Consider the following 10,501-nt stretch of genomic DNA (forward strand, 5'->3'; position numbering starts at 1 on the left):
TTATTATTATTATTTTCATCAGAATAATACATAGATACCAAAATGATTCATCTTGAATAAAATAAGATTGCCTTTTTTCTGTTAAACAAAAATCACAGGAATAATCAATATCTAAATTAAATCTCTCTAATTCACTTTTAGCTAGATAGATGCCATGTAAATTTAACCTCTTTTACTTTTTTTTAAACAGTATTTTTCACAAATACTCCATAGTCCAGTTATTTCTAGTATATTTCTAAATACGTTTGTCGGTTTTAATATTACTGTCTATGGTTTTAATCGTTGCCACCATCATAGATATCATATATAAAGGCGTTTATATATGATATGTATGGCCACCATAGTCTATGGTTTCCACAGAAACGCAGAGCCGTAAAATGTCGTAAAGTTAGCAACTGCAGTATAAAAAAGACGTTCTTCTTCCGTTTCCTTCCTTCCTCCTCTGATTCAACTCGCTTGAGAGCGTGTGTGTGAAGACGTCTGACTTAAACTAGGTAATTTGTTGCTACTTCAGAGTTTCATTGATCAAGGTTGTTTTCTGTTATATTTAATTTGTTACCTTTGAATAAGTTTAAGGTAGGGACTTGTTTTTTACGTTCTAGCGAATCGTGTAGCCTACTGCACCACGTGGTTGAATAGTCCTGTAGATTCCTGAGACTAAGCTTGCGTCCCAATGTGCATACTATCCATCCTAAATAGTATGCGACATTAGTAATTGTCAATACTATTTAGGGCAGATAGGGTGGATAGTGTGCACATTGGGACGCAGGGTAAATCATCCTCAATAGATCAATACAGTGAGCTAAAAAGTTCATTTTAGCTCTTATAAAATTACCTTTGTAGTCAAATGCTATAATTCTATTCCATCTGCTATGCTGATCTATTGTGGGTGATTTGGTCCTTGTGGGTAACATGTTTGTAAAAATTGAGCAGATCTCTTAAGTTGCCTAGCAGAACATCACAAGTGGAGTTTCTCAAATAGACAAATTCCTCGATCTGCGTGGCTAGAAAAACACCAGGTTTGCTTTCATCACTGTTGAACCGTTGCAATGATGACAATGAGGCCTGGGATATCCTGACATGTCGTCATTGCAACGGCTGTAATTTGGGAGTGAATGAAGACCATTTTTTTCCCTTCGCCCTCCAGGTGGTCCTTAACTCTCTCCATGTGGTTTGAAGCCTGTTGTACCCGACATATGCAGTATGGTAAGTGTTTTTGGTTGTTTTGCTTAGAACAGAGTTCCTCAAACTCGGTCCTGGAGGGCCACTGTCCTGCACAGTTTAGCTCCAACCCTGATCAAACACCCCTAGCTGTGAGTTTCTAGTGATCCTGAAGACATTGATTAGCTTGCTCAGGTGTGTTTGATCAGGGTTGGAGCTAAACTCTGCAGTCCTCCAGGACCGAGTTTGAGGAACCCTAGCTTAGAAAGAAAGTGCACAGTACTAGTCACAGTCTAGTCGTAGTGGGCTTAGGAACTAGTGCAGTGCAAAAATTACAATTCCCTTCTCTTGCAACCCGCTGTTGTGCTCTCCAAATAACAGTGTTACTTTTGAGAAGAGACATGTTTAGCATGGGAATTTTTTGCCTGTTTTTATCGTTCACACATAATTTCAAAACTGCCATGTACTTGCAGGTTTTGGGTGACCCTTAACGGCCCTCCTATGAGCAGACGGGTCAGTAGGTAAGAATTTAATTGGGATAATGATGAATTTAACAATGAGTTTTGTAATGATGATTGCCTTTAATGTTCAACTGCTCTTATAAACCATGAAAGAGGACGTGCTTTTCTGAACAGTCAAACTCCTTGAGTGTGCTTAAAATGTACATGTGCTATGCTTTTCTTACGTTTCCATTTATTTTTCAGGCTCCAGAACACAATGTTGCCTTATCAAAAAAAAAAAGCTTTTTGTTCCTGAGGAATCTTATTCAAATGGTAAATGTCACTGCATGTTAGCAGTTTTTCATTTGTTGTAAAAGTATCTGCTAAGCCTGTCACAATTATAAATTTGTCATGAATTGTATCAATGATTTTTTTTAACTTTCAGTGCAATGCAAGTCCTTATTTTTACTTGGAATCGTATGTACTATAATAATGAAACTTGTAATAAAATAGGCTGATTTAATGCTGTGAAAATATTTATATAGTTATTTATATCATATAGCTTCAATATTTCCCTTATTTGGATGGCAAAACCTGATTAAAACTTAAACTGCACATTTATGGGTTATCTAATTGCAATTAGACTAAATGACCACGATCAGATTAATTGCGGCAGGCCTAGTATTTGTTTTAATTTTATCTGTAATGGATTTTGGAAAAAGTTGTTTGAATGAGGTCTATCCCGACTGGCCCCTCTCAGTAGAGCTTAGTCGTTGGAAATACCTCAGAGATAAAATCTGTAGTATCGCTTTACCCATGTTGCTAATATCATTAGCTTTGTGGGAAAACACTGCAGTACATTTCAATTAGCTTAAAGGATGTACCTTCGTTTGTCAGATACAGTGAAGAGCGACATCTCATCTGTGAACTTCTGCTCCGTAGGTGTGATCTGAAGGATGTCCACTAGGAGGCGCACCAGCCCTTTGGTGACTGGAGGTGTGTTAGAGGTAAGTAATGTTCAATTGGCTTATTCCGAACAACACTAGCCTGCACTGTTGGTATCTGCATCCAGTTGTATGTCTGACTGGAATGTTCAAATGCCAGTGCTAGAGAACCTCGACACCTGCTCTTAATGGACCTTATGTGTTTGTTGTTTGGTCCTGGCAGTGGTCGAGACAAGACCTCATTATGAAGGTTATTTTTCCTATATGGTGTTAACTCTAACATTTGGTAGTGTTCAGAGTAGTATATAGCATGTAGACTGTGTTTGTGCATTAAATACCCAATGACTTTGCAATAACTCCTACTGTTTGCATTGCTAATTTGAAAACTGGTTAGTATACAGCGTATTCCGTAAGGTAGTTTTGTTCCTAACTTTGCTTCCAATCACGTTTTCTAGCAGTAGGTCTAGTGAAGACAAGCTCAGCAGGACCTGTGACATTCAATCCAAATCTTGTATTTGTTTATGATTGCAGTAGGGCTGTGTGAGGGGGAAAAAAGTAACTGGTTTAAAAAAACAAAAAAACTCAAGGTTTGCTGTCTAGGGCTGCACATTTTGACCAAGAATTCTACTTTTTATATCAATTACTATTTTCTATTAATGTTTTTGATCATTGTTGCCAAACTATTAATCAAAACAAGAAATATTCCTTTTGTAAATGTCTCTAATATAAACCAATATTAGATGTTATGCTTGGACCGAATAGGTGGAGTTCTTTATTAATCTCATAAAAAAACAAGAATTAAGGGAATACTGGAATCTAAACGACAAAGAAATGCCACAATTTAACGAGACCTCAAAGCAGATAGGAGGGAGAAACGCCCCAAACTCCTCATACCTGGCTGCTCCCAAGTATATGGGGCTTTCCTTGCCTTACATGCCTACATCTTCGATTAAAAATGATGGCTAGTGCGGTGACTGCGATTTATACATAAACCTACCAACATCCATTGCCATGATTTTTGGAATGATTTATTCCAAGAGGAAAAAAAAATTACATTTGTCGCATAACATTGGTTAATGGAAACACCGTCATTTTGCAATAGATTATCGACATTTAGAATATCCCAAAAGCTGTGCAAATCTGTAATGGAAAACCAGGCTACTGTAGCTGTAGTGGAGACTGGAAGAGTTTGAAGTCAGGAAGTATCATCGGATCACTGTCAAGTGCTGAGGAAGCCTCTGGAGCTGAAATTCAGATATGGTAATAGCGTTTCGTCTCTGACACGTACTGTAAGCTCTAGACCAATCAGAACAGACTGGGCCGTCTGACCAATCAGAACAGAGTATGTTCACGGAAAGGAGGATTTTAGAGAGACTGAATCCTTTATTGGAACCATTTCAGACTCTGTACTAGACAGAAGAAAAAAACCTTTACATTTCTCATATGCATTGCAGTGTGGAATGGGTGTCAGTGGTGTGCAGTCAATTTTCCCATATGCCCCACCCCAACGCTCTCCGGGGAGGATATCGGCAAACCTTGTGACATTGTTTCAATGGCTCAGCGTGTCTTGATAATCTTGTCTTGTTTGTGTTGTGCCCACAGGTCCCATATGGTGAGATTGAAGAGTAAATGCCGGCAGGGCGTCGTTCTTGCACACAGTGCTGTGAAATGAAAAGTAAGGCTCTTGGTCTTGAACATTCCCAGTTGCATGAACGTGATGTATTTGGTCATATTACCAAGGCTTTCAGGATATGTGGTTCCTGACTTGCTGTGGACGTGACCAAAAATTAAAACCCATCCTAATGAGTCACTTTCAGATTTATTAGGAACATTTCCTTAAATGCACTTACTCTAATTGCGAGGTTGTACAGGTTTGTTTAATTGTTTCTTCTATATCAGGTTTGGACTTGGAGTGAAGGGTTTGCCAGCCAGACTTGCGAGGTGAGAGCCGTTTCACATCTTTGGATCACTTTCAAAGGGGGTCAGCCACTTCTCCTCACTGGCGATCCTCAACGCCGTGATCCCACAGCAGTGCCCTATGAGATGTTTTGCAGGGTTTTTTGCTAAATAAAATGCCTGTGGTCTTAAGGGCAACACCTGATATACTTCAAGCAGTGTCAGTGGCATATTGAATTAGCTCTGATTATGAATGTAATTGCCTTTTGTCTTTAACAACAGTTGGTGCTGATGAGATCATACTGCGTGGGAAACTAAACCTTCCTCTGCTTTGGAGTTTTGTGGTAATGCAGTTTAATAAATGAAGTTTAAAATCTATCTGTTGTATGCATGGTTTTTTTTTTCCTTCAAAGTGTTTTTGACAAAGGGTGAAGAATTGGAACGGTGTAAAATCCCAAATATCTTGCAAATAGTTTCTCTGGGCATGTAATTCAGCAGTTAAATGATTACTTTTGATGCATAACAGGCCTTTTGTAGCATTAAAACATCCTGCAAGCTTAAAACGGCATCCTCGTAAACAAAGTATTTAACTTGTTTGGATATTGTATAATTCTGTTTGTTGAAGCATTTGACTGCAAATTAAGTTGAAATGAGGCAGTGGAAGTTCACGCAAGATAAAGTAGCCAACTGTACAGGGTCTAGTAAACAATTTCATAATGCTTTAAGTTTTACATTTCTACACGCATACAATAATGGGGGTGTTGATGTTTTCCTAATCAATGATGTTGGCCATTCATAAGTGGACATTTACTGACCAGCCTTAAAAGGAGCCGCCCTTTAAAACTGATTGTTTCAGACGGGCCAAAATGAGGGGTTGAAAATTGTTTTTCTGCATATACATTTGTGTTTTGTTTTGTTTTTTGTGCAAAACTTTAACGAGTAAACCTCAGGGAACATTAAAATGAAGAGAAATCCATGTCATGACCCTATAAGTGTGAAATCCTCATGCAGTTAAGAGTTTGGTTCTCAGGCCTTCATGTGGGTCATGAGGTTCAGATTAAAAGATTCTGCAGAACGCAGCTTTCAGTGCTCCACTTCTGCTTTGACAAGCTGCATTTGAGTGTAACTAAGCCTTTATTTGTGAGAGCTTGAATGTTCTGTTGACCTTTGGGGAACGTTTTAAAGCATAGTTTTTAGCTGAGCATTTCTTCATAAGGTGTCTAGTCGGGAGCGATAAGTCTAAACTGTTTCTTGGCCTGAACAATGGCAATTAAGCATTTTATTTGTTTTTATCTTTTAGTTAATTTCCACTTGCACTTAAGTTTTCATGAAGCCTTTTTGTGGATTATTAAAGAAACCAAATACAAACTTTTGCTTTTAACTGATAAAGGTGTAAAACTGATCCTTGTGTTGAGATATAGATGTAGTAATCTGATGTGAAGTTTTGATTTAAGTTTACAGAAGATAATTTTTCAACAAATAAACATTTGCACTGCTGGCCAAACACAAATTTCTTGTTTGTAAAGCTAAAGATTCTCCATTTAAAATTTTAATTTGGTATTTTTAGTGTCTTATAACTTTAACTGGAGCAAAGCATGTTGGTCCTTGAAAGACTCAGAGTTAAAACCGTGGTTTTTAATTTAAGTGCAAACATACCTGATATTTAAATGCAAAACCATCCATCGCCTGTGTGAAGCCTGAAGCTTACCGTAAGCTCTGTGTTTAGAGTGTTAATGCTGAAAGAAACCGCATCTGAAGAGGAGTTGTGTCCTTTGAACTGAACAATGCCTGTCCCTGTGAGAGATCAGAGTGTCCCAGGGATCTTATCACAGCTGCACACAAAGAATGCTTGTTGTTTTATGACGCTCTGCAGCGCCGGCCCTGGTTACCAATAGTCAGCACTTGTGAATTATTAAACTTCTGCCTTCGTTTCTTTGATGACGCACTCTGGCCAGGAATTGCTAAATTAATGGGTGTCGTGGTCTAATTATGTATGTTTATTACATGCATATGATATGGTTGTTCTACATTACTTGTAGTGCATTGTCATGTATTTTTTCCTGTTCATGTTTTTACAACTTTTTACAACATGTTTTTACAAATTTTCTTCATGGTGGGTAAGATTTTCAAAATTGATATCAAACAAACATTGTCCCAAGCCCTGTGATGAAGGGGGTATAAGGTCCTCTATGGTATGACCTCATTGGGCTTGATGGAGAAAGTGCCCATCAATAAAAATGTCGTCCTGGGCGGCTGGCCCCATAAATGTGAGCTGTGGCCCTGCCCCTAACATAGCTAGTAGGCCTACATCTTGTCATTTCAGTTAAATAAAGACATTACTATGGCCAAATATTTTGAGTTTGAAAAACTTAAATAATTGTTTTTCTATTAAAAAAAAGAAAGAAAACAAATGACATGGCATTTTATGACTATCGATGAACTTCGTAGCACCGAACTACATATCCCAACATGCACTTCCTGTATAATTCGTCCCGCCCACTTTTTTGACTGACAGGTTGTTTGTTTCACTGTTACCAGCTGCTGGCCCATTCCAATCCTTGTCGGAGTGGAAACACGGGGGCCGACAGTCCTCTTTTTTTCTCCCTTCCCGTTTACCTCGTTGTGCTTTCTTTTATTTCACCCCGCTTTACTCTCTTTCTCTCTTTTCCTCGGCAGATAACTTTTCCTTTTCTCTCCCCTCCTTTCCGCTCCGTTTGAAGGTTTTAAAGCCCTGTCCATAAGCTCTACTTATTTATTTATTTATTCTTTTTTTTTATCAAAACGCAATAGGCAGTTATATATATATTTTTTTTAGATGTACCACAAATGAGAAGACGCAAAAGATGGAGCTGCACATTTTAGAGCACAGTTTAAAAGTAGCAAGTATAGCGAAAGAGGGAATCCAGATTTGCACTCACGGATTAATCAAACTAGCTTTTCTGCCATCTAAAACAAGGTAAGTAGCTTCACGAATCAAGTTTGCGTTGTGTTAAACCCGTGTTCACTGTCCGTTAAATATCTTTCTTGAAGATTCGGACGCGGAATTACATTAGCTTACCGCTACGCACCTCTTAGCCAGATGCAGTTCCAGCACTTTACGGTTTCAATCCGAATGTATATTTGCTGCATTTAAGAAGCGCGTGACCGTGATGAAGTGAGCGATCATGGGTGTTTTGTTAAGCAGTTATGATTGTCTGTGCTGTTGCTTAAGTTCATTCGACGGAAGAGGGGTGTGTGTACGTGATCGGGGTTGTTTTTCTTCTTGGGCAGCGGTATAAATATACGGACTACGGAGGGGGATGTGGCTTTAAATCTCCCCGTCTGTGATGCTCAATGCACGATCACGTATTCAGCAGCATCACTTGATACAGCTGAAGGGGGGATCCTGATGACTTGATGTGAAGCTTGTCCTTTCAGTACTTTAATCAAATACTGACCTGTTTTGATCAATAGATGTCCGCCTGACTACACTGACTGGAAACCTGTAAACAACTGGAAGAGGAGGGAAAAGTTGTGGCCTGAACATGATTTGCATGAATTTGGTGCATTGCTTTGCTACTGTATTTTTTTTTTAACACATTTTGTGTTTTTTAGTAATACACAATCATTGCTGCTGGTAACGTTCTGCAGTTGCCTTGTATCTCATCCTGATGCCCTCTCAGATGATGAGGTGCTTTGTGAAAGACCATCTATTCATAGAGTCTCAATGGCCCCTTGCTGTGTTTGCGTAAGCAGTGTGTGAGCACATCTCCAGTCCGGCTCCGGAGTCTGAACCTCAGCGAGAAACATCCTGCTCGGTCATTTAGAGCCGTGGACACAAACTCAGGCCTTTGGCTAGAGTTAAAGTGGTTAGTAAGACACAGAGTAGGTTGTTTTCATGCCTCGGAGTTTCTGTCTTGGCTTAGATCAGGGACCTAATTCCCCTCAGGCCTCTTTTATTTTGCATGTTTATTTGCACTAGCGTTTGGAAATCTCCTTTTCCAAGGGCCATAGATGCTTTATCGGTTCAATGGTTCTTAAAGAGTTAGTTCACCCAAAAATTCTGTCATTAATTACTCACCCTCATGTCGTTCCAAACCCTCAAGACTTTCATTCATCTTCGGAAAACAAATGAAGATCTTTTTGATGAACTCGGAGAGCTTTCTGTCCCTTCATTGACAGTCTACGCAACTACCACTTTGACGCTTTAAAAAAAACTAGTATATGAAGCGGTTTAGTCCAAATTTTCCGGAGAGACTCGATGGCTTTATATGATGAACATATTTAATTTAGGACTTGCATATTTAAAATGTGAACTTTTATTCACATTTAAACATTGATCAGCGAACATAAACAGAAGCTCAACCAAACCTGCTTGATGCATGAGAACAAACCTCATTGGTTCTTACAGAAACGTAGGGTAGGATAGGGTGAACTATCCCTTTAATGGCTGTCATGTTCGACATACTTGTTTTGAAAAAGTATCACTGCATTCAAGAGACTGCAATTCAGCAAAATCAGACAAGTAAGCTTGCTATAGTATTGACAATATAAAAAAAACATTGGTTGACGGGTATTAGTGTGACGTTTTCGAGTAGAAAACTTTTCTTTGGACTGGAGCTCAAAGATGTTTTGTCATGACTCAGAGCCTGGAACAATAATGATGACATCACCTGTGATCCAAAGGAAAAATACTGAAAGTAATGTCTTTGCAAAAACATTCAAGGTCTGCCTACAAATGCAGGGTTATTAATTTGTGAAATGAAGGTTTATCACGGTAAAAAGCTTTGCAGCTGGGCTGTTTTTAACATTCAGTTTCTGTTTGCAGTGGCACATTACTCCTTGTGGTTTGCATCTGGCTTTGAACAACGTTTCTCCAGGGTTTTCTTTTGTATTCAGTGCTGTATGTTTTGTCCATCAGACCATGAAATCCATTTTAAGAGCTTTTTTTGGATCCAAATGCAATTTCATGTGGAAGTAGCCTTTTTGATATGGCTATTTTTCTCATTTTGAATCTTTAAATTGATTCTGACTTGGCACACATCTTAATGCTTTACACTTGTTTTTCTGTCGCAGAGGCACAGCTTGAATCGTCTTATTTAGTAGCTGTTTGTGAAGTTTCTCAGAGTCATGCAGAATGCGCACAACGTGAGGGGAGCTCTGGAAATAGTTGCTTACAGTTTGAAACATTGTTGCCAGCCCTTGGGTTGTGCTGGATCACTGTTTGCCCAGCAAGAATAGAGACAGAGGAAGCAGGGTTTTTTTGACTCAGGAATAAACAATGATACAACAGTCAACCAAATGCAGTGTCACCATTAAAAAAAAGACAATGGTTTTCAGCAGTTTTTCAATGTTTCAGAGGTTGGTTCTGTTGAATTCAGTGTTGTCTGGTTGACTCTCCTAGTTTATAAAATATCACAATTCAATCAACCCCCAATGGATAGTCCATGCACATTTTCACATGTTCACGCCACCAAAAAAAATATATATTGAAAAAAGTTCATTTTGAATGAACATAAACAATTGAAACTTCTCAAAATAACTTCTTTTGTGTTCCTCAGAAAAAAGAAAGTCTTGGGGCCAGTTCACAGAGAACGCGTTTTTACTGTTATAAAACCGTGAGAGACAGGTCAGTAGAGCAAAAAAAGGACAAGGTCTAGGGACGCATTTTAAAAAAAGTTTAGTTGTTTTTAACTTAAGCGGCATTTTTAAAATGCTGTTTCATTCACAAGACACAAGCGACGGTTAAAGACATCAGTCTAGCATTGAAAAACAATGGAAAAGTATCACAGTCGAATGGAAACGTGCTAGGTTTTGAATGGGGATGGATTTTCATTTTGTCGTGAACCAAATGTGCATATTGTGTTGTCTGTAACAAAGTATGTAATGTTGAAATATTTGGTCTTCTGCTGTGTTTTCAGTCAGCATTTCCAGCAACATTACCTGATAAACAGGAACAGCCACCTTGTAATTTTAGTTTTTCCCCCCTTAAAATAGAGTTAGAAAATAAAGAGGCAAATTTTAAGAGAAAACATTGGAATCAATAAGTATTTGGTCTTGCATTTAAAAAACAGATCCGGT

At 38.5% G+C, this 10,501-nt stretch overlaps 1 protein-coding gene and 1 long non-coding RNA gene across 2 annotated transcripts in view; both read left to right on the top strand.

Moving 5' to 3' along the window:
- Positions 1–400: 400 nt before the first annotated feature.
- On the top strand, positions 401–4,819 carry LOC311083668. The gene is made up of 8 exons (XR_014606337.1): positions 401–494; positions 1,148–1,206; positions 1,635–1,682; positions 1,866–1,934; positions 2,544–2,608; positions 4,148–4,220; positions 4,445–4,486; positions 4,724–4,819. It is a non-coding gene; the product is annotated as an uncharacterized lncRNA (long non-coding RNA).
- A 2,162-nt stretch (positions 4,820–6,981) lies between these two features.
- The window catches only part of castor2 (cytosolic arginine sensor for mTORC1 subunit 2), an 18,142-nt gene continuing 14,622 nt past the window's right edge, over positions 6,982–10,501 (top strand). Inside the window, exon 1 of the mRNA XM_084115383.1 lies at positions 6,982–7,397. Within this exon, the coding sequence (XP_083971509.1) occupies positions 7,285–7,397 (113 nt within the window). The 5' untranslated portion in view covers positions 6,982–7,284. The remainder of the gene's footprint in view (positions 7,398–10,501) is intronic.

This window comes from Abramis brama (assembly GCF_963993115.1).
Source record: "Abramis brama genome assembly, chromosome: 5".
Classification (NCBI taxonomy): Eukaryota; Metazoa; Chordata; class Actinopteri; order Cypriniformes; family Leuciscidae; genus Abramis; species Abramis brama.